Source organism: Mustela erminea, chromosome 18 (genome assembly GCF_009829155.1).
Source record: "Mustela erminea isolate mMusErm1 chromosome 18, mMusErm1.Pri, whole genome shotgun sequence".
NCBI lineage: Eukaryota > Metazoa > Chordata > Mammalia > Carnivora > Mustelidae > Mustela > Mustela erminea.
This window is the reverse complement of record NC_045631.1, coordinates 48,224,334-48,250,158: the sequence shown is the minus strand read 5'-3', so window position 1 is coordinate 48,250,158 and position 25,825 is coordinate 48,224,334. Positions and strand designations below refer to the sequence as shown.

At 40.7% G+C, this 25,825-nt stretch overlaps 1 protein-coding gene across 2 annotated transcripts; it reads left to right on the top strand.

Annotated features, from left to right (window-relative positions):
• Nucleotides 1–3,156: 3,156 nt before the first annotated feature.
• Nucleotides 3,157–22,077, top strand: NOL11 (nucleolar protein 11). Of its 2 annotated transcripts, none has more exons than XM_032321327.1 (18): nt 3,157–3,349; nt 5,554–5,667; nt 5,788–5,844; nt 7,571–7,719; nt 9,107–9,164; nt 9,466–9,610; nt 11,691–11,879; nt 13,519–13,595; nt 15,839–15,962; nt 16,572–16,660; nt 17,778–17,846; nt 18,534–18,718; nt 18,868–18,993; nt 19,149–19,379; nt 19,803–19,881; nt 20,782–20,874; nt 21,387–21,494; nt 21,659–22,077. In XM_032321327.1, the coding sequence occupies exons 1-18, from the start codon at nt 3,209–3,211 to the stop codon at nt 21,773–21,775; spliced, it is 2,151 nt and encodes a 716-aa protein (XP_032177218.1). In that variant the 5' UTR covers nt 3,157–3,208; the 3' UTR covers nt 21,776–22,077. The 2 variants fall into 2 exon arrangements, with proteins under 2 accessions (XP_032177218.1, XP_032177217.1); XM_032321326.1 differs by having other exon boundaries at nt 19,800–19,881.
• The last annotated feature ends 3,748 nt before the right edge of the window (nt 22,078–25,825 follow it).

Below are 25,825 nucleotides of genomic sequence, written 5' to 3'. Positions count from 1 at the left end.
GAGATTTATTTTCTTGCAATGGATCCTGGAAATCTGAGATCAAGGTGTTATCAGGGTTGGTTTCTTCTGGCCTCTCTTCTTGGCTTGTCGAAGGCCAACTTCTCCCCATGTCTTCACATGACCTCCTCTCTGTGGGTCTATGTCCTAATCTCTTCTTCTTCCCCCTCCCCCTCCTTCTTCACCTACTCCTTCTTCTAAATCTCCCCTTCTTAAAATAAAACCAGTCACATTGGATCAGGACCCACCTTAGTGACCTAATTTTACCTTAATGACCCCTTTCAAGGCCCCATCTCCAAATACAGTCACATTCTAAGGGACTGGAGGCTGGGTCTTCAACATACTGATTTGGTTGGGGTTGAGGGATGGTTCAGCCTATAACACCTATCAAAAGAAAAAACAGAAAATTTAAAATCTATCTCTGGGGGCACCTGGGTGGCTCAGTTGGTTATGTGTCTGCCCTCAGCTCAGGTCATGATCCCAGGGACCTGGGATTGAGTCCCCCATGTCTGGCTCCCTGCTCAGTGGGGAGTCTGCTTCTCCCTCTCCACTGCCTCTCCCTCTCCTTGTGCTCTCTCTCTCTCTCTCTCTCTCTCACAATCTCTTAAATAAATAAATAAATAACAAAACTACAATGGGGCAAATATATGCGTAACTAGGCCATCCCGGTACTGGATAACACATGTTACAATAACCTGGGAGCACTGAATCATTTAATCCAATCCCAGAGAGTTAGGGAAGACTTCCTGGAGGAGGAGGAAATGTATAGGCTGGTATCAAACCGCAGGAAACGTGTACCAAACAACTTTCAGTTAGAGAGGCTGATTAATCGTCCTGGGAGGAAAAGGAAGGTTTCACAGAGGCCAAGATGGGCTGAATCTCAGTGTTTCTTTTCTAACCAAGTAAGGGGCCACAAATTCAGAGTCAAAATTCTTTGGAGGGCCTAGGTGGCTCCATCACTAAGCGTCTGCCTTGGGCTTGGGTCCTGATCCCAGCGCCCTGGGATGGAGCCCTCCATCAGGCTCCCTGCTCAGCAGGATGCCTGTTCTCCCTCTTCACTCCTCTTGCTTGTTGTGTTTCCTCTCTGGCTGTCTTTCTCTGTCAAAAAATTAAAATCTTTAAAAAAACAAAACAAAACAAAAAACATACAGTGTTGGGGCACCTGGGCAGCTCAGCTGGTTAAGCCACTGCCTTCAGCTCAGGTCATGATTCTGGAGTTCTGGGATCGAGTCCCACATAGGGCTCCCTGCTCAGCAGGGGGTCTGCTTCTCCCTCTGACCTCTCCCCTCTCATGCTCTCTCTCATTCTCTTTCTCAAATACACAAAATCTTATTTTTTTAATTTTATTTTCTTATGACAGAAAGAGAGAGAGAGCAAGAGAGGAAACACAGGCAGGGAGAGCAGCTGGCAGAGGGAGAAGCAGGCTTCCCGCTGAGCAGGGAGCAGACATGGGGCTCCATCCCACAATGTTGAGATCATGACCTAAGCCAAAGGCAGACGCTTAAGGACTGAGCCACGGAGGTGCCCCCAAATAAACAAAATCTTTTTTTTTTTTTAAGATTTTATTTATTTATTTGACAGAGAGAGATCACAAGTAGGCAGAGAGGCAGGCAGAGAGAGAGAGAGAGGAGGAAGCAGACTCCCCGCTGAGCAGAAAGCCCGATGCGGGACTCGATCCCAGGACCCTGAGATCATGACCTGAGCCGAAGGCAGCGGCTCAACCCACTGAGCCACCCAGGCGCCCCAAATAAACAAAATCTTAAAAAATTAAAAAAAGGAACAAAAAACCCCATACAGTATTTGGCACACCTGGGTGGCTCAGTGAGTTAAGTGTCTGACTCTTCATCCCGGGTCTTGATCTCACGGTTGTGAGTTCAAGCCCGGTGTTGGGCTCCACGCTGGTTGTGGTGCCTACTTAAAGAAAAAAAAAAAAAAAAAAAAAAAAAAAAAAAAAAATATATATATATATATATATATATATATATGGCATTTGATTTCTTTTCAGTAACTATATTCTTTTTTCCAGTGTTGTAGCCATAAAGAATCTCCACACACAACGGGATCCGATCTGTGTGGATTGCCATGTGATGTAACACAGGGTACAGGTTTGTTTCCTAATTGCCTGTTTAGATGGTTTCTCCCTAGGAACATGAACTATTCATCTTTTTAAAAATTTTTACATTACAAGTGCAAATCAATCACGTTAAGTTAGAAATCTCTCCCAGGGGCGCCTGGGTGGTGCAGTGGGTTAAAGCCTCTGCCTTCGGCTCAGGTCATGATCTCAGGGTCCTGGGATCCAGGCCCGCATGGGGCTCTTTGCTCAGCGGGGAGCCTGCTTCCCTTCTTCCTCTCTCTGCCTACTTGTGATCGCTGTCTGTCACATAAATAAATACAAAATCTTTAAAAAGAAAGAAAGAAAGAAAGAAAAAAATAGAAATCTCTCCCAGCGGGGGGGCGGGGGGCGGAATCTCTCCCAGAAATGCTGTCTCGCTAAAAATTGCCCGAGGGAGCCGCTCAGGGACCGACACTGGACTTCACCTTCCACCTGACAAGTTCTGATCTGGGGGAGAGCGCTTTGCCCGCAGGCTCGGGGAACAAAAGGAGCCCGAGACAAGCGGGGAGGTCCGAAAGGCCACGGATTCTGGAGCTCGACCGAAGGTTCTGAGAAGCAGGGGGATGAGGCTTGTCACTTAAGAACAGCACTTTATCAAGAGTTTATCTGGAGACGGACATTTCTTTTCTTTAGCTCAGTGTTTCTTGAGGCTGTGGCAAGAATTCCCGAAGAGTTCACTTAGAGTGACAAAATAGAACAAAACAAAAAGGAGCTTATTTATATTTGCCTGCTTGCCACGCCCACCCTTCAGCCTCCCTCTCAAATCCTGGCCTGAAAAGGGCGCCGCGGCCGAAGCGACTGCACGTGACAGGTAAGACATTCCCAGGCCCGCCCTTCCCGTCTCCGGAGGAGTACATCCGGGACTCCGAGGGGCGTGGCTAGGAGGAGGAGTCTAGAGGCAACGTCCCGGCTCCGCCCACCCGGCGGTGCCCACCGCCAGGCACACGGGCCGCGCCAGCCACGCCCGCCAGAGGTCGCCCGCTCAGCAAACAGGGTTCTTATTTGGCAAGTGTCTGCCCTGTCCGGCTCCTAGTTCTCGCGAGAGAAAGCGCAAAGCCTGCCGGGAGGAATGAGCTGCAGTCAGTAGGTTTGCCCAAAATGGCAGCCTTGGAGGAGGGGTTCACGTTGTCTGCGGTACCCTTGGGTGCCGGGCCTCACGGACTCCTAGGCGTGGAGCAGAGCGACAAAGCAGACCAGTTTTTAGTGACGGACGGCGGCAGGACCGTCATCCTCTATAAGGTGAGGGTGATGTGGTCGGAGAGCGCCCGCTGAGGTCTCGCCCCTTTCTGAGCACAGAGCCAGAGCTGCAGGTTTCTCACAGCTTCAGAGAGAGATCGTCGAGCGGCTTATTGGAGAGCTGGCTTGGCCTCTCCGGGACGCTGAATGAGGTCTAGTATAGGACTAGGTTGTTTTTCTGGAGAGAGAGAGAGACATCTTTCCGACTTTCAGGCGGCGGAGCGTCTGAGTGCACGTGGGTTAGACTCAGAAAGGAAAGGAAAACCTGGGCTTTCGCTTCGCATCTCCCGGTGATGGCCTTAAGATCCCCTCCCGGGTTTTCAGTTACTCTCGCTGCCCGCAGAAGGGTTGAACGGAGATCGGGCGGGAGAGACTGACTGGCGGCGTTGGAACAGTGGTTTAACTTTGTGCCCGTACACTTTCCCCCTATCTTAGGGGGGACAGTTTTGCGCATTGTTTTGCTCGTTTGATTTCTTAGTAGCTTGGTGCAATCCTGATTCCGAGTGAGCTGTCAGTTGCCAACTAACAACCCGCTGTAAATCCTGGAGTTGAGTCCTAGGCAGGCTCTGTAGGTCCCGCCCCCTTTTTATCCAAACTGTTCACTCAAGACTCCTGAGCAGTTTTGCTTTTAGTAATCTCGTAGAAAGTAATTATTTTTATCTGGACTGCTGAACATAGTTTCCCGTGTCTTTAAGAAGCTAGCTATCTACTTTGAAGTTTTGGGAGCAGGTTGCCAACATTCCCTGTAGCGTTTGCTGGTCTTGACTCTTTCTGATGACACTGTTGGTTTTACCTCCACCGTCAGGTGGACTTAAAATTTCGCAGTTCCTACATAAAAATGCAGTGACTGGAATTGGCATGATCCCAGGTATAGCTGCTCAGTTTCCCATGCCCCGTTTAAAGGCACAGTGGAATCCCATTTTTTAAAATGTACTAATTACTAAAAAGTGTTGTTAACTTACTTTTTTCTTTTAGTAACTCAGTTACATTTTCATTTTAATTAATTTTTTAAAGTTTTTTTTTTTAATTTTTTAAAGAATATTTGAGAAAGAGGGAGAAGCAGACTGCGGTTGAGCTGGGAGGCTGATGGGGGGAGTTGGCGGGTCATCCCGGGACTCAGATCATGACCCTAGCCAAAGACAGAGGCTTAACCAATTGAGCCACCCAGGCACCCCAAGTTTTTTGTTGTGTGTGTGTTTTTATTTTTATTTTTATTTTTTTTTTAAGATTTTATTTATTTATTTGACAGAAATCACAAGCAGGCAGAGGCAGGCAGAGAGAGGAGGAAGCAGGCTCCCCGCTGAGCAGAGAGCCCGATGCGGGGCTAGATCCTAGGACTATGGGATCATGACCCGAGCCGAACCCAGGCGCCCATGTGTGTGTGTTTTTAAAATATTTTATTTATTTGATGTCTGAGAGAGAGACAGCAGAGAGAGACAGTGAGAGAGGGAACACAAACAGGGAAGTGGGAGAGGGAGGAAACAGGCTTCCCGCTGAGCAAGCCTGATGCAGGGCTTGGATCCCAGGGTCCTGGGATCATGACCAGAGGCGGAAGGCAGACTCTTAACGACTGAGCCAACCAGGCACCCTGGCACCCCCAGCTTTTTATATTTGTAGTAAAATACAACATGCAGTTTACTGTTAACTATTTTTTGAATATACTGTACAGTATATTAAGTATGTTTATGTTGTGCAGCCATCACACCATCCATTTCCCAAACTCTTCATCTTGAAAAACTGAAATAAGCAGTAACTCCCCATTCCCCCGGCCCCGGACACCACCATTCTACTTTCTGTCTTAAGTGAAATCGTACAGTGTTTGCCTTTTTTTTTTTTTTTTTAAAAGATTTTTTATTTGTTTATTTGACAGAGAGAGATCACAAGTAGGCAGAGAGGCAGGCAGAGAGAGAGAGAGAGAGAGAGAGGGGAGGAGGAAGCAGGCTCCCTGCTGAGCAGAGAGCCTGATGCGGGACTCGATCCCAGGACCCTGAGATCATGACCTGAGCCGAAGGCAGTGGCTTAACCCACTGAGCCACCCAGGCGCCCCCAGTGTTTGCCTTTTTTGTGATTACTTACTTTTTTACTTTAGGAGATTTATTAAATGTTATTATTTTAATTATTATTTTCTTTGTCTTGACTGTAAATTTAATTGCTCTAATATCTGAAATTGACTTTTTGAATATTGTACGTTGCCTTGATTTTGCTAGGTTTCTGATCAGAAACCCTTGGGAAGCTGGTCAGTGAAACAAGGTCAAATTATAACATGTCCAGCTGTATGCAACTTTCAAACTGGAGAGTATATTGTTGTACATGATAATAAGGTGAGTTTTAAAACTTTTTATATAATATATGGAACAAATCAAATGTCAATTTATTAACTACTTGTGTTAAGTGTAAGTGGAAATTGAAATGCTTTTTTAACTTGTGTGTATTGATTTAAGGTTTTGAGAATATGGAGTAATGAAGACGTAAACCTGGATAAAGTATTTAAAGCTACAGTAAGTCTTTGGATTATTATTTTTTTTTAAGATTTTTATTTATTTGAGAGAAAGAAAGAGAGCACAAGTGGGGAGAAGGAGAAGTAGCTCCCGGCTGAGCAGGGAGTCTGATGCAGGGCTCAGTCCTAGGACCCCACAATCGTGACCTGAGCTGAAAGGAGACACTTAACTAACTGACCCACCCAGGCTCACATATTATTCTTTGGATTTACTAGTGTGTCTGTTAGCTTATTGGTGAGATGGAATAATTTGTAATGCAGTATTTTGTTTATCTTAGTATATCTATGAGTGAGCATAAAAGTTATATCAGCTTTTCATTCTAGTTACTTTATAGTGTATCTTGGAACACATCTTAGTTCATTAATGTGTTAGAAAATAGAAACTTTATTATTACATGAGATTAAGGATTTAAATAATTCCTGAATGGTACATTTTCAGTTACTTCCATGAGTTTAGATGTTTATGATGTGTCCCTTGTGAGAAATTCACTGTGCCCTTTCTTAAAATAGGTAGAACAGACCCTGCTGATTTTATTATATATCTTAAGAGTGTACAGAATACAGTAACAAAGAACCTTGAGTATCTGTGCCTTTTCTACTAATGACCTAAAGTGTGTGTGTGTGTGTGTGTGTGTGTGTTTGTGTGTTTAAAGATCTATTTATTTATTTGAGAGAGAAAGAGCACGTGCAAGTGGTTGGGGGTGGTAGAAGGGAGAAAGAGAATCTCAAGCAGACCCCTGTGAGCATGGAGCCAGAGACAGGGCTGGATTTCACAACCCTGAGATCATGGCTTGAGCTGAAATCAAGAGTCATAAGCTTAACAGATCAAGCCTCCCAAGCACCCCTAACCTAAAGTGTGTTAATTAACTTTTCTTACTTAAAAATGAGAGTCTCAAACTAGGGTGACCTTGAAAGTTCTTTCCAGTTCTGAATGTCTAACTAAATATAATTGGCAGATTTTAGAAGTGGCGTGTGATAGAACTGATTGAGATGTAATGACAGTTACCACTTGGACCCTTGAAACTTCTAGCTAGCTAACTGTGTTGTCTCCTGGCCCTAGTCTTTTTATTCACCTTGCAGTAACATGATCCTTAATTTTACAGTGGAGTTAACTTCTTTTCTCGGGCTTACAGGCTGTACTTGTAATTATAGCATCAGTCTTTATCAAGCCCCAGAACTGCTTAAAACTGCATTAGTGGTGTCATTTATGCCTCTCCCCACCTTCAAGTTTTGAGAGCCAGGTTATACCTCCCTCCAGTAGTCAAAATAAAAGGACAAACCAAAATTCATAAAAATGATGATTTACGGTTGGTTCAGTCAGTTAAGTGTCAGACTCTTGATTTAGGCTCATGTCATGATCTCAGGGTTGTACGATCAAGCCCCACATTGGACTCTGCGCTCAGTACAGAGCCTGCTTGATTTCTCTTTCCCTCTCCCTGTGCCCCTCCCTCTGCTCACTCATGCTCTCTCTAAATAAATAAACAAAATCTTCAAATAATAAATATAAAGTGGCGACTTAAGGGTAGAGCAGGGGACAGGGTAAATGGTATAGGAGCAAAAGGCTTCTGTATCTATTTTATGTTGTACATTTGACAATGGAACCACATAAAGGTGAATTAAAATGAAAACAAGTCAGTTCTTAAAAATAAGCTTTCTGTAAATGTCCTTATTCTCTTAGGTAACAATTGTTTTAGAATAAAAATTAATGCATTCTTACTTTCTTCTAGTTGTCTGCTGAGATATATAGGATACATTCAATACAAGGGGCAGAACCCTTAGTGCTATTCAAGGAAGGTGCTGTTCGTGGCTTAGAGGCCTTGCTTGCAGAGCCCCAGCAGAAAATTGAAACTGTTATCTCTGATGAAGAAGTAATTAAGTAAGTTCCAATACTTGTAAGTGAATTTTTTCCAAAATAAAAATGTACTGTCCTTATTTTTTATACCATTCTTTGCTTTGTTCAAAAGTATTTTGGTTATAAATATAGTAAAAGCTTAATTAAAAACCATTTATATGCCATTGACCAAATTAGCATCCTCCAAAAGCCTCTGGAGTGATAGGTGATTGGGGAGACTTCATAGGCATGTGAGTTCTGTTTTGATGACAGAAGACTGTGTAGGAGTTATTTGAAGATGACATGGGTAGTGCCATGAGCCCAAGATCTCTCCCTGTTAGATTGTCCTCACTGCCAAGGTCAGGACCCTTACCCCCGAGGACAAGTATAGTTTGTTGTTAGTGAGATGGTGATATGCTTTGAGCACCCTGCTTTCCCAGATCCTGGTGTCAAACTGGGAAAATGACTCTCAAATGATAGAAGGAAATTTCATGATTTTACATTTCTCCAGTCCTCCTCCCCCCCCCTTTTTTTTTTTTTAATATTTTATTTATTTGTCAGAGAGAGAGATTTTGTACAAACAAGGGAATGGCAGGCAGAGGGAGAAGCAGACGCCTCACCGAGCAGGGAGCCTGATTTGGGGCTCGATCCCCGGACCCTGGGATCATGACTTGAGCCGAAGGTAGACACCTAACTGACTGAACCACTCCGGTGCCCCTCCAGTCCCCATTATTTTATCACATTCCCTATTTAGTTAACTTGCTGCCTCTCCTGGTCCACTTGATGCAAGCTAAATTTCTAGTATATGTGCTGCCGAAGCAAGCACTAAGCTAAATTTCTAAAAGTCAGAAGGAAGCCTTGTACTTAGTGACAATGTAGACAGTGACCAGGTGTATCTTGGACTGCTCTGTTGAATGGCTCTAATGTGTGAGCAACTGTGTTTGGAGGAAATCTTCAGGAAAAAGGGGTATAGGTAGAGGATATGAGTTCTAGTGGCCCTTGCCGGAATTTGGCTATGTAGCCTCAGTTACAAGCCCTTTATCTTCCCTGTGCCTCCTCTCCAGGCAGGTGAGATCCTAACGTTTTCCTCAGAGCACTAGTCCTAAAAGTGACTAAAAGGAAGGGGAAGGGGAAGAGTCAAATAAGTTGAATAACACTGCCTACTGTCGCACACCCACCCTTTTGGAGCTTTATGGTTCACATTGTCTTTAAAGCTCCGGGAAGTTTAGCAACTTGCATTTAATCCAGAGATTCATTTGGCAGAGAAATACCTACTAATTCTCTGTGAAATATATTTTGAAATACTGAATTAAGTTCTCTGGCATCTCTTTGACCCAAAAAAATAATAGAAGATATTGTCTGAAATTTAGCTTGATAGGTTTCTCTCAGCTGGTGATTTGGCATTTTATAAATTTTCTTCCTATTTTTTTAGGTGGACAAAGATTTTCATGGTATTTAAGCATCCTGTTCTAATTTTTATTACTGAAAAAGTAAGTGGTATCTTTAATTCCTGGCCTATTTTGTGACATTTCAAATTCACATATATTATTTTTAAACTAAAAATGGGCTTTAGTATTTCTCAGAAGATTTTCTTTATTGTGTATCTTTTTTAATACTAAAAAAATCTTCTAGTTACAAAGAAATATTTTGTAGAACAATTTTACTTTAATTGGACATGAGGTTTTTAAGCACTCATTAAAGTAATTAGGAGGGTGACAACTGGCTTTAACATTTAAATATAATTGGTTGAAATGGGAATATTTTTAAACAAAATAACCTTTTTATGTGCAGCATGGAAATTACTTTGCTTACATACAAAAGTTCAACTCACATACCTTAAGCAAATACACGCTCTTACTTGGACAAGAAGAAAAATCTGTTATACAGAGTTTCACTGCATCTGTGGATCGGAAATTCATCTCTTTGATGTCATTAAGTAAGTATTTTTCTTCAAACTTACAGAGATTATAAATAAAGCATGGTGGGTTTTCTGAGTTAGCATCTGAGGTTTTTTTGCAGTTTTCTTTTGTAGCACTTCCCTTCCCGTGCTTCCTTCCAAGCATTTGTGCCTTCACTTTTTGTACTTTGCCATATCTGTCATGCATTACGTCACTGGTTCTCTGCAGCTAATTTATATCTTAAGATTTATCAGGGCACGTGAGTGCTTGGTCCATTAAGTGTCTGCCTTCAGTTCAGGTCATGATTCTGAGGTCCTGGGACCTCCCAGTCCTGGGCTCCCTCCTCAGCAGAGTCTGCTCCTCCCTTTCTCCCTCTCTCCCTCTTCCTCTCCCCCTGTCTATGTTTGCCATCTCTCTCTTTCAAATAAATAAAATATGCTTAAAAAAAAAAAAAGGATATATGTGTGTGTATATATAAAAAGCAGTAGTAACATAATACCAATAAAAAAGGGAAAAATCTTTTTTTATCTTTATCATCATAAGGCTAGGTTCTTTTGATACTGTAAGTATGAAGCATAAAGTAACTAAGGCGGCCCTAGTTGGCTTAGTCCGTTAAGCATCTGCCTTCAGCTCAGGTTGTGGTCCTAGGGACCTGGGATCGCATCCCACATTGGGATCTATGCTCACCTGCTTCTCCCTCTCCCTGCTGCTCTGTCTACTTATGCTCACACATACACGCACACACTCTCTCTGTCAAATAAATAAATAAAAACTTTACAAATAAGTAAATAAATAATAAAATAACGAAGGTTGGTATTGAGTGACCCTTCAAGTTCTCTTTTCTAGCCTTAAGATTTAGGGTACCCTTCTTTGAACGATGGTGGAGGCAGGTGAATTAACGGAATCTAACAAAGCATTCGTGGCCTATGCCAGCCAGCATTTTATAGATTTGTTGATCCCTTGTAGATTATCTATCTGTACCTAATGGTCTAAAGTATAACCCTAATCTTAGGTGATGAGGAAAAAGAAAAATGCCTTTGTGGTGTCCTCTTTATCCTGCCCTTTATGGCTCCTCTTGAAGTTGTTCTGAGAGAATTAAGGGAGGAAGGAACAAGAACAGTGTTTTCATAGTATGACAGTTTAAAAATCTTAATATCTTTTTTTTTTATTGGTTCCAGAGGTAGAATTTAGTGATTCATCAGTTGCATATAACACCCAGGGCTCATTACATCAAGTGCCCTCCTTAATGCCCATCATCGAATTATCCTTTCCTCCCACCCCAGTTAAAAAATCTGTGAGATTTTTTAATGTGCAGATGTTTGCAATGGCTATTAAGAAAAAGTTCCCATCATTTATTTTATCTAGAAGGTCTTGGGAATTCACTTAATGCCTTTGCTTAAGAGGGACTGGTTTTCTTATAGTTTAATCTGTAAGATATACTTAGAGATGTGGTTTGATTTGGTTTGGTTTAGTTTTGTTTTTTTAAGTAGGCTTCATGCCCGCATGGGGCTTGACTCCACAACCGAGATTAAGAGTTGCATACTCTACAGACTGAGCCAGCCAGCTGCCCCAGATGCACTTATTGCTGAATGAAAGTTTATGAGTTAAGTTTTAGCTTACTGAATGAATACTGTAATAAGGGAGTCTGAACCAAAGGTCATAAAATCTTCCTGTAGCATAACTAAAACCACAGTAAAATTGCCAAAATTCAATTGACATGCCAAAAAACAGCAATTTCATACGGTTTTCAGGGTGACACAGTAATGAGAAAAGTCATGTATAGACCAGAAGCTAATTGATGTTGAATGTGAGGTATATCCTTTTAGTGACTAGATTGTTGGTATTTCTGCAGTTCCCTCGCATAGTGTCAGTTATTATGAGTATTTAGCTGTTGTGACATTTCTTACTGAGAGATTTAATAATAATATTCCTCCCTCATGTTTAGGTTTGTAGTACAGTTTAAGGGAAAGCATAGAGTGGTATGATTTTGAATCTGTTTATTTTTCTAGTTGTATCCTATATGAAATTGATACAACTTATAAACAACCTAGTACCTTGAACTGTAACAGATACAGAGCTGTCCTTTATCTGATAATAGCAAATACTTGTTTCCAACAGGCTCTGATGGATGTATATATGAAACCTTGGTACCAATACATCCAAGTGACCCAGAGAAAGATCAGAGGGTGGTTAGATCACTGTTGCTCAAGACTGTGGTGTCTGGTGATGCTCGAAATGGTGTTGCACTCACCGTCCTGGATCAAGATCATGTAGCGGTCCTAGGACCACCGCTGCCATCTTCCAAGGGTGACTGAAATCTGATCCGTTAAGAAGTCCTTTGGATTTTTCCTTCAAAGTGTACCTTTTAGTCTTTTTCTTTTTTATTTATTATCACCCATTAATTTTCTTTAGCATCATAATCAAATTATTTTTGTAGCTTCCTAACTCTTCTTGAATAGGTCTTTGATTTCATCTTACATTAGTTACTTTTTTAAGTTTATTTTATTTATTTGTGTATTTACTTATTTACCTATTTATTTATTTTTACTTATTTCTACACCCAACACTCAAACCCCTGAGATCAAGAGTCACATACTCTGTTGACTGAGCCAGCCAGGTGCCCTGTCTTTTAGAAATATTCCTTCTATCACTACCTTGCCTGTGACTGATGTCTTAAAGGAATAAAAACTGCCAATATCTGTGCCAGCCCAGAGGCATTTGATCATCGGTAAGCCTTGTGGTAGGGATTCGAATTCATAGCCTTTCAGCAGAAAGGAAATCCACTAGACTTGGACAACCTGATATTCAGGGACTGCTAATAGGCTTTTTCATCTCTGACATAAGAGCATTCATTCTCATTTCCACCTCACCTTGCCCCCAGATAACCCCTCCCCACACACACACACAAACACAGACTTACTGTCTATCACAAAAAATACATTTGTTCTGGCAGGTGTGAGATTAGGGTCTTTCAGGCAACACTATGAAACTCAGAATATTTGGTCTAGTATTAAGGTCTCTCCATAGTCTAGACCTCATCCACTCTTTCCGGTCTCTTTTCTCAGTTTCTGAGCAAGAATCCTTTGATTTATTCATCCCAGGCTTCCTACTGACTGTACTCTTAACCTGTCCATCCTAGTCCGTGTACTTTGTTATTAAGTTTCTCCCTCTAAAGATAGGAGCTGCTAGTTACAGCATAGCTATCCTGCGCAGGGCATTTTAGGTTTATTACCTTGTTTGTATCTAATCTTTCAGCAACACTGGGAAAGAAAGTAGTTACTAACAGCAGTCCTGTTTTACAAGTCAGCAGACAGGTATTGGATAACTAAGTAGGGTGACCCTTTTTACCCAGACCACAGACCTTACTGATCTCCAGTCCCGGCACTTTGTCACTTTACCGTGCTGTGCTTCTCTCGCCCCTACCGTCATCCCTCTTCTGGGTCATGCTCTAACCACCAAAGCCCGGTAACTACTGTTAGAGCTTCCTGCGTCTCTTTCTAGACACGGGTACAAGCACATACATACAAGCAAATACTACTACATATTTTTCTTTCCTCTTCTTTTTACACGTATAGTAGCATACCATTCACACTTGTGCACCTTATCCACTTACTGAGGGATCGTAGAGCCCTTTCCATACCAACATTTATTACTAATTTATTATTGTTATTGTAAAATAACACGTTATTTTTTTAGAGCAGTTTAAGGTTCACAGCAAAATTGAGGGGAAGGTGTGTAGATCCCATAAGCCCACCGCCCTCACCCATCTCGTTTCCTTGAGTTTCTGCAGCAGTCACGGTCTTCATTACTCATTGTATACCTAATAAAACAAGACTCACGTGTTTAACTGTGAGTGTCCCTAAGCTCCTCACTTCCTTCCCCATCACCCTCAGCGTCACGTGTTTATATGTGGTACAACTCTGAATTTGTTTGTCTTACTTTGTAGAATGCATCTCCATATGGAATACGAAATTTCAAACACTACAGACTTCCAAAGAGCTATCACAGGGGACCAGCGGTCAAGTAAGTTTTTGGTTTGGGGGATTTTCAAATTTAGTTACTTTTGTGCATGATAAATACAGTATAAAGGAAGAGACTTCATAGTTTCGTAATTTGGCAGTTTTTGATTAAATTGAGAAAATAATTTTTACTTGCAAGATTATATTTAATTTGGTTATTGTTTCAATTTTTGTTAAGTTTGTCACTTTCAATTATAGGCAATTTTTTTTTTTTTAAGATTTTGTTTATTTATTTGACAGATAAGAGATCACAAGTAGGCAGAGAAGCAGACAGAGAGAGAGGAGGAAGCAGGCTCCCTGCTGAGCAGAGAGCCCGATGCGGGGCTCAATCCCAGGACCCTGGGATCATGACCTGAGCCGAAGGCAGAGGCTTTAACCCACTGAGCCACCCAGGCGCCCCTATAGGCAATTTTAGATCAAGGAAGAACAATGAGCAAATAAAATGTAGCTGCTCTTTGGTTTGAAGTTTTTCTTTTGTATTTCGTTATAAATATTTCTGTTTATTATTATTATTATTATTATTATTATTATTTAAAGATTTTATTTTTTTGTTTGTTGGAGGGAGAGATCACAAGTAGGTAGAGAGGCAGGCAGGTAGAGGAGGAAGCAGGCTCCCCCGGCTGAGCAGAGAGCCCGATGTGGGGCTTAATCCCATGAGCCTGAGATAATGACCTGAGCTGAGGGCAGAGGCTTAACCTACTGAGCCATCCAGGTGCCCCTTTATTATTACTATTTTTAAGTATTCTCTATATCCATTGTGGGGCTTGAACTCACAACTTCGAGACCAAGAGTCACATGCTCTCCTGACTAAGCCAGGCAGGAGCCCCCTTCCAGTTCCACTTGTATTTTGAACCATACACCAGGGCTGTTACTTTTCTTAAGAAATTAGTCTTTTAGGTTACATGGTAAACATTATCATGGAGTTACATAAGGATTTTTTTTTTTAAGATTTATTTCTGTATTTATTTGAGAGACAAAGACAAAGAGAAGGAGGGCAGGCACGAGCATGGGGAGGGGCAAAGGGAGAGGAGAGAGAATCTCAAGTAGACTCCCCGCTGAGTGCAGAGGCCACTACGGGGCTCCATCCCAGGATCCTGAGATCATGACCTGAGCTGAAATAGAAGAGTTGGATGCTTAACTGACTGAGCCACTCAGGCGCCGCTTACATAAGAATTATTGAAGTTTAAATGTTAGCTAGCCAGACCAAACTTCTGAGGCAGGGGTCCTTGTCTGTTTTGTTATCCATTTTTTCTTCAGTGTCTATCAAAGGTGCCCATAAAGATTGGTTGTTTAGTGAATGCATGTTCATACATAAATAAAATGTAATCAAGGTAATGTGATGTTAAGAGAATTGTAATTAGAGCGTAAGGAGACTAGATTTCACAGCATATAATATGATTTTATATTGAAACAAATAATAACAAAATTAACCACTTACAGTTCTACCACTCTAACAAACTTGTTTGATTTCCATGTTCCTTTAAGCTTTTTGTTCATATATCCATCTTACATTTTACCGTTTTAAAAAGTGGAATGATAAGATAGAAACAATGTTAGCAGCAGCCCTTTTTCCCCATGGGTCCTGTCCCCGTGCTTTAATAAAAATCACCTTTCTGCACCAAAACCAAAACAAAAACATTAAATTCTGCTTATATCACCTAGCACGTCATTAACAGAGTACCCTGTTACAGTACCCTTGGTAATTATTACATTAATAGGTGTATAACAGTGGCAGTATTACTTTTAAGTAATTATTTTAGCATATGTTGGTCAGATTTTTAGGAGTAAAGAGTATCCTTCAAATTATGCTTTATTCAGATGTGGGCAAAAATAAGAGCTGTGTAAACCTACCCAGTTAGTAGATTGTACATGTGAGATTATTCTGGAAAGTTGCTTAACTTTGTTTTGTCAATTTTTTTTTGTTGTTATATTAAGATTCCTTATACCGTAAGTTATTGTTATAAATGCATCTCAGATCTTAAAAGTGGGAAAAAAAAATTGCTTACTTTTTTTCTTTTTAAAAAGATTTTATTTATTTATTTGACAGAGATAGAGAGAAACAGTGAGGGAGGGGATACAAGCAGGGGAAGTGGGAGCGGGAGAAGCAGGCTTCCTGATGAGCAGGGAGCCTGATACGGGGCTCAATCCCAGACCCTGGGATCATGACCTGAGCCAAAGGCAGATGCTTAATGACTGAGCCACCCAGGCGCCCCTGCTTACATTTTTTATAACTTTTTTTTTTTGTAGCTCTGGTATTATGGGGAAAATTTATTTGTGCTACATGGAAAATTTCTTACGGTGATTCCATACAAGTGTGAAGTATCTTCATTAGCAGGTGCTCTTGGAAAACTCAAGCACAGTCAAGATCCAGGTAGGAACTTCTGTTTGTGGTTTGTTTTTGGTTTGTTTTTTTAAGTAACCTCTATATCCATTGTGGGTCTTGAACCTGAGATCAAGAGTTGCATGCTCTACTGACTGAGCCAGCCAGGTGCCCCCGGACTTTCTGTTTTTTTACTAAGATAAACCATTTTATTAACATCCAGTTTGATGTAGATTTCTACAACCATCAGTTTGCAGAACCTGTTTTTGATGTTGAAATTTGCCACGATTATTGAAGTTTCCTTGACCCAGGTGTCTACCTTGGGAACAGTCTCCATTGCAGATGCTGCTGCAGACTGAAGATCTAGACTGATGTCAGAGCCAGGGTTCTGACATCAGGGGCAGTGCGAGAGTCCAGACAAAATGATTAATAGTTTCACCCTTCCAGGGTTATCAGTGGTCTCCTCTCTTGGCTTAATGTTACTGGCACGTAGCTTTATACTGTATTATGACGTACTGATCTGGGGTTCTCAGGGGAATTCAGTGATCTTTAATGCTTCTCTTAAACTGTGCACAAATGGTCATTTTTTTGTTGTTCTTTGGTTGGCAAAATACATTAGGTCAAAAAATTCCAGAAATTGTATGCTTTGTGTTTTCTTAGGCACTCAGACTGTACCTCACTTTGTAAACTGGGAAACATCTCGGGGACATAGACTTGGATCCCAGAACTCAGAGCAGTCGAAGAGAATTGTAAGTTTGGTAGTTGAAATAGAAATGTTAATGCAAATGTGGTGAGGGGGGGAAGAAAAAAAAGAAAAGGTTGAATTACCTTAATGATTCACATCTGTATAATGCTTATAGCTTTGATATTTCTTTTTTTTTTTTTTTTTTAATTTATTTGACAGACAGATCACAAGTAGGCAGAGAGGCAGGCAGAGAGAGATGGGGAAGCAGGCTCCCTGCTGAGCAGAGAGCCTGATGCCGGCCTCAATCCCAGTACCCCAAGACCATCACCTGAGCTGAAAGCAGAGGCTTAACCCACTGAGCTACCCAGGCTCCCCCGCTTTGATCTTTCTTACCTTTTTTTTAAAGATGTTATTTATTTATTTATCTGACAGAGAGATCACAAGTAGGCAGAGAGGCAGCTAGAGAAGGCGAAGCAGGCTCCCTGCTGAGCAGAGAACCCGATGTGGGGCTTGATCCCAGGACCCCAAGATCATGACCTGAGCCTTAGGCAGAGGCTTAACCCACTGAGTCACCCAGGCGCCCTTGATCTTTTTTAAAAAAGATTTTATTGAGAGAGAGAGCATGCATGCATGTGCATGTGACCCATGGGAGGGGGCTGTGGGAGAGGGAGAAGCAAACTCCCCACTGAGCAGGGAGCCCAATGTAGGACTTAATCCCAGGACCCTGAGATCATGGCCTGAGCCGAAGGCAGACACTCAACAACTGAGCCACCCAGGCACCCCTATATTTGATCTTAATGACAGAGCAATTTGAATCTTGAACCCACGAACCTGTCATCTGTTATCCAGAAATGACATGTGTAGTGTAGTAGTTAATTTTTATGGGCATATGTATGTTTAAGACACAGATATGAAAATGGGCAGTTTGCAGTTAGTAATAATGCCTTCCTGAGAGTAGAGATTTTGTGTTTAAGAAACAAATACATTAAAAGTCTTAAAGGTATTTAAATTAGTTGCAATAAATCCAATTTTCACTATAACCAAATTAAAATAGTTTAAAAAGTTTTTGATTAGAGCATACGTATGCTATTCTAGACTCTTTAGGACACCTTATAGTCTCTTAAATATATTTTGGATCTTTGGCATTGTTTTGAGAACCTCATTAATTTACTTAATTTCAGTTAAGGAGAAGAAAAACTGAAGTGAATGTACAGAATCCAGCATCCAAACAACTTCTGTCTGCTATAAAGGTAAATACAGTATTAAAAATACCAAAAATCAGCTCAAGTGGTTAAAAGAAATCCCATCTACTTTCATTCATTCTTATTTTTATGATTTTTTTTTTGTATCTGTAGCTAACAGTTGTGTAGTACATTAAGGTGGTCAGAGCTATCTAGTACTTTGGCTTATTTGACTTTTACTAAGTATTTTGTGAGGTCAGTGTGATGGTGGCAGCCTCATCACTATCTCTTTCCCTTTGCATTGAATATGTTTGTAATTTAGCCTCTTAAAGAATTTGATTTCTAAACTCTGGCATTGTGTTTTGTTTTGTGTTTTGTAGTTTTGTCTTTGGGCAGTGAATTGCAGCATCAACTCCAGGTTCACAGGATTGCATGAATACTGTTAATAATTTAAGAAAATGTTGAGCCAGCAACTTTTTTTTCTTTTTTTTAAAGATTTTATTTATTTATTTGACAGAGAGAGAGAGAGAGAGAGACATCACAAGTAGGCAGAGAGGCAGGCAGAGAGAGGAAAGGGAGCAGGCTCCCTGCTGAGCAGAGAGCCCGATGCGGGGCTCAATCCCAGGACCCTGAGATCATGACCTGAGCCGAAGGCAGAGGCTTAACCCACTGAGCCACCCAGGCACCCCAAGCCAGCAACTTTAAAGTTCAGAGTGACTTTAATGTACCAGACTGAACTGTCTTCTGCCCTTTCAGAAAGATTCAGAAAAACACATTGAAGAAGAACTATGTAAATTTTTGGCTATTAAGCCAACACCTGACTTTAATACTATTATTGGAGACATAGTATCAGAACTCCTGGGAAGACACAAAGCAGAACCATCATTTTATCCCCGGAACTCTTTGATGCAGCTTATCCAAACACATGTGCTTTCTCATAGGTAGGTGTTTCTGTATACCAAACTTGACATGCAATAACTTCTTTGACCTTGTTTTTTACTAATTTTCATACTCTGAAAAATCTTATACAGTATTTGCACTTAAGATTTTTTTTAATACACCAGAATGATTCATGATTTTTTTGTCTTAGCTTATGCCCTGGCTTGATGGAGGCTGCCTTAGAAAAGGCAGATGTACAGATGTTACAGCTCTGTCTGCAACAGTTCCCTGACATTCCCGAATCAGTCACCTGTGCTTGCTTAAAAATTTTCTTGAGGTAAGTTAGAAGCTGAGGGTCCTTTTTCATTACTGCATTTTTAATCTTTTACATTACTTGATTTCTGAAACTTTGAATGCCTACAAAATGAACATTTGTCCAGTGAGATCATGTAGTGATTAGAATTCATTTCTCGCTTTCAATTAACACGATAGCATTAGTGATGGCAGTCTTCAAGAAGCAGAAATCAATATGGAATCAGTTTCTGACTATAGTGATTCTGTGCAAGAGGAGAAAATGGAAGAGCAAACGGAAGTTCTTCACAATGGCTTCAATGCTGAAGAAGAAAACTGTGGTAACCGTGATCGGGACTTAAACAAAAAGCCTCAGGATACAGCAGAGGAGACCATGTCGTGCCCTGTGATACCAAAGAGAGCAGCTCTGCTGTATCCTTTGAAATAATTTCTCCCGCATTGTCTCTTTCCCTACACTCAAGTGCTGAGCAGCAACGAGGGAGTAAATAGATTATTTCGGTTATTTTCTGTTTTTCAGGTTTTTTTCAGTTTCTGCTGGAAAATGGAATACAGTCAGTGCTCTATGCAAACAGCTTTCTTAAACCTGATTTAAGAAGCTTTGTGAGGGCAGAAACTTTATTAAAAAAATTAATATTCTGGATAAATGCCAATTACAGGAGTGAAGTATCCCAAATGACCTCTGGTACTTATGAGAAAGTTCAGTGATAGAACTCTTTGAGAATAGTAAAACTTCTACACATTTAGAAGAGATATCACTGGGGAAAGGAGTTACTCATAATTTCAGTGGAAAAGCCTTTATTTATTGAAACAAGGTTTTCCTTTAGTCCTAAGTAGAAATGCAATTCTTCATTCGGCTTACAGCGAAATGTTTCTTCTGCCTCACTTGAAAGACATTCCAGCACAACATGTCACTGTAAGTGTTCTTAGCATCCTATACAATTTTATTTCTGCTTTATTGATTTTTTAAAAGACTTTATTTATTTATTTGAAAGAGAGAGAGCGTGCATCAGATGGGGAAGGGTCAGAGGGAGAAGCAAACTCTCCACTGTCTGGGGAGCTTCGTGGGGCGGGTGGAGATGGCGGGGAGGCTTGATCCTTGGGCCCTAGGATCATGACCTGAGCTGAAGGCAGACACTTAACTGACTGAGCCACCCAGGTGCCCCTTATTTCTGGTGTACATTTTCCTGCTTAACTCTAACCAGCTTTAGGGCATTTTTGGAAAGGTTATCAGGTTCTTTCATGTGAATAAGAGGTTTCCCAGCCCCATCCTGAAAAATAGTGTCTAGGAGACGAGTAACTTTTGGTTGGCAGATCTTAGCGTATTCCTGGTGCCAAGCCTGAAGGCCAGGTTAATCCATCTAAGTTAAAAGCCAGTGTCTGGCTGGTGGGGGTAGAGCATGTGACGCTTGATCTCGGGGTTATGAGTTCGAGCCCATGTTAGGTGTAGAGATTACTTTAAAAATACATATATACATACATACATAGATACATACACGTTTTGGGTGTTTAGTTGTTCTTGTTGTTGTTTTTCTTTAAGTAGAAACTAAAAGTTGCTGAGAGATGGATTTTCTTTTCTATTTACTACTTAAAAACAGAATAAGCTCCCCAGCCACCCCTCCCAAACCAGGTGAATTCCTCATTGATGGCAACGACTACATTTTATTCATTTCTGTCTCCCCAGGTGTCTAGCATATTTGTTTGATGTATAACTAAACTCAGTACCTTCCTAATTGTTTTTTGTCTCTTTGTTAGCTTTATATAGAGAGAACATTTTCCTATCAAGGTGATAAATTGTCCTTTTTTCCCTACCCAGCTATTTCTCCAGTATTTGTATTTCCTTTATCTGAAGTGTAGTGAAAATGCTACTATGACTCTTCCTGGGCTACACCCTCCAACCCTGAACCAAGTAAGATCATCTTTTTTTCAATTTATTGTTTTACTTTTTATTTTAATTCAAGTATAGATAACATACAGTATTATACTAGTTTCAGGTATACAGTACAGTGATTCAGCCCTTCCTTAAAACATCCAGTGCTTACCACGATCAGTGAACTCTCTTACTCCCCTTCGCCTGTTTGCCCCATCCCTCCACTGCCTACCTTCTGGTAATCGACAGTTGTTCTAATTAAGAGGCAGTTTTATTGGTTTGTCTCTTTTTAATTTGTTCATATGTTTTGTAAATTCCCTACATGGGTGAAGTCATGTGAAAAAGATTGAGTTATGCCCGTGAAATAAGTGTAAATCGAAGAAGAGTGTTTTTTTATACTGGTTAGAAATTACTCTGTTTCTAAACTTAAATGTTTAGATTTTAGTAAAAAAGACCAATTTTTATAACTGATGTAATTCTGGACTTTGTAAAATGAATTAAGCTGAAATTAAATTTAAAATCTTAATTTTCCTTTTCCTGTTTGTCTTCAGATTATGGATTGGATATGTCTCCTTCTGGATGCTAACTTTACTGTTGTTGTAATGATACCAGAAGCAAAAAGGCTACTGTTGAGTCTTTACAAGTTTGTGAAATCCCAGGTGTGTGATTATTTGATATATGCTGAGTTTCATTAGTACCTGAGTTATCACTTAAATTATAATTTATTCTTAAAATTTTTATCTTGGAATAGTTATAAGTGGTCATGGAGGATTTGTACTTGTGAAAGTTATGGTAAAAGTTACTCTGAAACTTTTTTCTTTAGATTTGCATTTGTTCCGAGCTCAACAAGATTGAAGTAAGTTTTCGTGAGCTGCAGAAATTAAATCAAGAAAAGAACAATAGAGAATTATATTCGATTGAAGTCCTGGAACTCTTCTGATATAACCAGTTCTCCTTCACGGACGTTTTATGAGCCTCTTTTATCTGATTTCTTCCTGCTCATCCAGGCAAGGGATGTGTTTTGTTTGTGACTCTTGCTGTCAGTGACAAGAGAAATGTGTCAGCTAGTACCTGGTCCGTCACTTACGGATGATCCTGGGTTGGACTGTAGGTTTAATGTGAACCTATTTTAGTTTATAGACATTGGTGGGGAGAGGTTCCGAAGCTTTTTTTAAATATGTAACTGAGCTGATTTTAAGTAAACTTATTTGTGTATTGATAAAAATCTAATTTCTTACCATGTTTTTTGATTAGTTCTTCATTTAGTTAAAGAAAACAAAAATCACCATAGAAACGGTGATTTTATTTTTTTTATTTTATTTTTTTAAAGATTTTATTTATTTATTTGACAGACAGAAATCACAAGTAGGCATAGAGGCAGGCAGAGAGAGAGGAAGGGAAGCAGGCTCCCTGCTGAGCAGAGAGCCCGATGCGGGACTCTATCCCAGGACCCTGAGATCATGACCTGAGCTGAAGGCAGTGGCTTAACCCACTGAGCCACCCAGGCGCCCAAAACGGTGATTTTAACAAGAATGTAGTTTTATCAGAGTCAGAAGCTGTCCCAGTGCGTCTAAGCTCTTGGGTCACAAAGGAGGTGAATTCTGGAAGCAGGGTGGGACGTATGTTCATACAGACATAGGTTTCTCTTCTGCCACTTCCTTCTGTCCTTTACCTTCTTTACATGCTCAGGGGTTGAACAATACCTCTTTCTATTTATTGTCTCTCAGATTATCTTCGTGATTAGTGGGTAATTTAGGTTTCTCTTCTGAAAATAGTTTTTTATAGGTTGACTGACCATAGAGTTTCCCGTTTTAATTCTTTGGATTTAGGGCAAGTGAGGGACTTTATGTAGACAAAATGGTATTTTGTTTCTTGAAAAGAACCTCAAATTTATCTTTGGTAAAAGTGAAATAATTCTTTCAGGTGATGAAAAGATCTCTATAAATAACTTGAAACACGTCTGAGCTGTGCAAGTCTCTGTTAAGTAAATCATTTTGAGACCTGTTTTAACTTGAAGGGTTAGAATATGTTAAAAACAAATATTCCTGTTAAACTCTAGTGCAGAAATGCAAGTTCAAGTGTGATTGTAGAGATCAGAGTTACAGAATCCCAGCTACTTAACATAATTTGCATCAGAGAAAGGCTTCATTTTAGGCTGGCACTCTCTGTAAACTGTAGTTAGAACTATGGCGGGTAACAGACAGCAGCTGCTTAATCTGTCTTTAAGCCTGAGAGAAAAGATTACAAGGGTAACCCCGTATATTAATTGTCATTTCACTTCGTGTCATAGGACTTCTTGCTCAATTTAAAGTGATTACAGTTACTTCTCAGCAGAAGTAAAAAATGCAGGCTTTCATAGTAGTTTCTGTATATGTCCTTATAAAAATAAATATTGGTTTTTTACAGTCTTTATTGTGAAGTTTAGTAATTTGGTTGTAAATATAGAAACATTGCCGATGCTCAATAAAAGTACAAAATTAGGTTGCCTATGGTCTGAGTCACTAAATTTAGAAATAAGGATTTTATAAGGACATACAGAAAACTTTTTTATTGAAGTACAATTGACAGCAGACTCTTATAGGCTGAGTCCTTCAAACCAAGGATTGTGTCTTACCCTTTCTGCACTCTAAACACAGGACCACAGGCACATGATTAGTGTTCAGTAAATGGTTATTGAATAAAGTTATTGAATAATGGATCTTATCTGTCCAGCTATAGGGTAACAATTCTGAGGGTTTGCAGTAATCTTTCTGGAAAATAAATCTATCTGTGTTTACTACCTATAGGCAGTGTAGCTTTTTCCTCTATCTTTTTTTTTTTTTTTTTTTTTTTTTAAAGATCACAAGTAGGCAGAGAGGCAGGCGGAGAGGGAGAGAGAGAGAGAGAGGGAAGCAGGCTTCCTGCGGAGCAGGGAGCCCGATGCGGGGCTCGATCCCAGGACCCTGAGATCATGACCCGAGCCGAAGGCAGCAGCCCAAACCACTGAGCCACCCAGGCGCCCCTTTTTTTTTTTTTTTAAGATTTTATTTGTTTGAGAGAGAGAGCGAGCATGGGGGATGGGGCAGAGGGAGAAGCAGACTCCTTGCTCAGCAGGGAGCCCAGTGTGGGGCTCTGTCCCAGTACCCTGGGATCATCTCCTGAGCTGAAGGCAGACACTTAACTGACTGCGCCACTCAGGCACCCCAGATAGAGTTGTGGTTTTTGTGTATTAGATATTTCATTTCTTTTTTTTTTTTTTTTTTTTTTTTAAGATTTTTTTAAATTAATTTATTTGACAGAGATCACAAGTAGGCAGAGAGGCAGGCAGAGAGAGAGGAGGGGGAAGCAGGCTCCCTGCTGAGCAGAGAGCCTGATATGGGGCTCGATCCCAGCACCTTGGATCATGACCTGAGCCAAAGGCAGAGGCTTTAACCCACTGAGCCACCCAGGCGCCCCTAGATATTTCATTTCTAATACAGTTCAGATCCCAGTTGCTCCACTACTTTATGCTCATTTTCATACTTAGGATACTGTAATTTGGTGTTTCATCTTAGGACTATAACCCCAAATTACTATATAATTTTGTGTAGGAAAAGTTTTGTTTGTGTAAGACCTGCTTCACAGTAGTCCTTCTTGGGATGTAGTTTATAGGAACACCTCGTGAAAATAAATGGGTTCCATCCATATAATCCTCAAAAGACTCTCTGATAGATTCCACTTGAGATTCTCTTTCTCCCTCTACCCCTCCTGCTCGCACTCTGTCACTTGCTTTCTCGAAGATAAATAAATCTTCAAAAAAAAAAAAAAAAAATGCCTGGGTGGCTTAGTCAGTTAAGCATCCAACTTGACTTTGGCTCAGGTCATGATCTCAGGATCGTGAAATTGAGCCCTGTGTCTGTCTTGCCCTGGAGGTGGAGCCTGCTTAAGATTCTCTTTCCCTCTGCCTCTGCCTCCCCCCAAAAAAGTTTTCTCTCACCTAATAGAGAAGCTGAGAGATTTCTTCTTAATTTTTAAAAATAATTTATTTTTTTAAAGATTTTGTTCATTTGAGAGAGAACTAGCAAGCATGAGCGAGAGAGAAAAGCAGACTCCCTGCTGAGCAGGGAGCCCAATGAGGAGCTGGATCCCAGGACCCTGAGATCATGACCTGAGCTAAAGGTAGACGCTTACCTGACCGAGCCCCCCAGGTACCTCACAATTTATTTTTTCAATACAATTTAAGTAAGCCCTATGCCTAATGTGGGGCCTGAACTCATGACCCCAAGATTAAGAGTTGCATGGTCTGCCAGCTGAGCTAGGCGGGCAACCCAAGAAGCTGAGAGATTTGCTCAAGATTGCTTACTACTCAGTGGCAGTGTTTGGGCTCAAACTCAAGCTCTTTTTAAAAATAAGTACTGAAGGCAATGACTGGATGGCTCAGTAGGTTAAGCATCTGTATTTCGCTCAGGTCATGGTCCCAGGGTCTTGGGATTGGGTCCCACATCAGGCTCCTTGTTCTGCAGGGAACTGCTTCTCTGCCTGCTGCTCCCGCTCTGTGTGCTCTCTTTCTCTCTCTGACAACTAAATACAGTATTTTAGAAAATTGGGTGCAGAGCCTACTTTTAAAAAAACAACTTAAAATTTCTTATTAAAAATAGGGCGCCCAGGTGGCTTAGTTGGTTAAGCAGCTGCCTTCAGCTCAGGTCATGATTCCAGGGTCCTGGGATCGAGCCCCACATCAGGCTCCCTGCTCAGCAGAGAGCCTGCTTCTCTCTCTCCCCCTCTCCCTGACACTCTGCTTACTTGTGCTCTCTCTCTAACTCTCTGTCAAATAAATAAAATATAAAAAAAAATAATAATAAAAGTAAGTATTAGTATTTTAAATTTTGTGCAAATACACTAAAACCCTCAGGAAAACATCACTTAGGACCATAGGTATTAGGCTAACACACTTAAGCCTTTCTTTCTGAAACCCTGTGCCAGGGCAGATTATACTGTGGTTCGAGAAGAGGCAAGGACTCAAGCTCTGTTA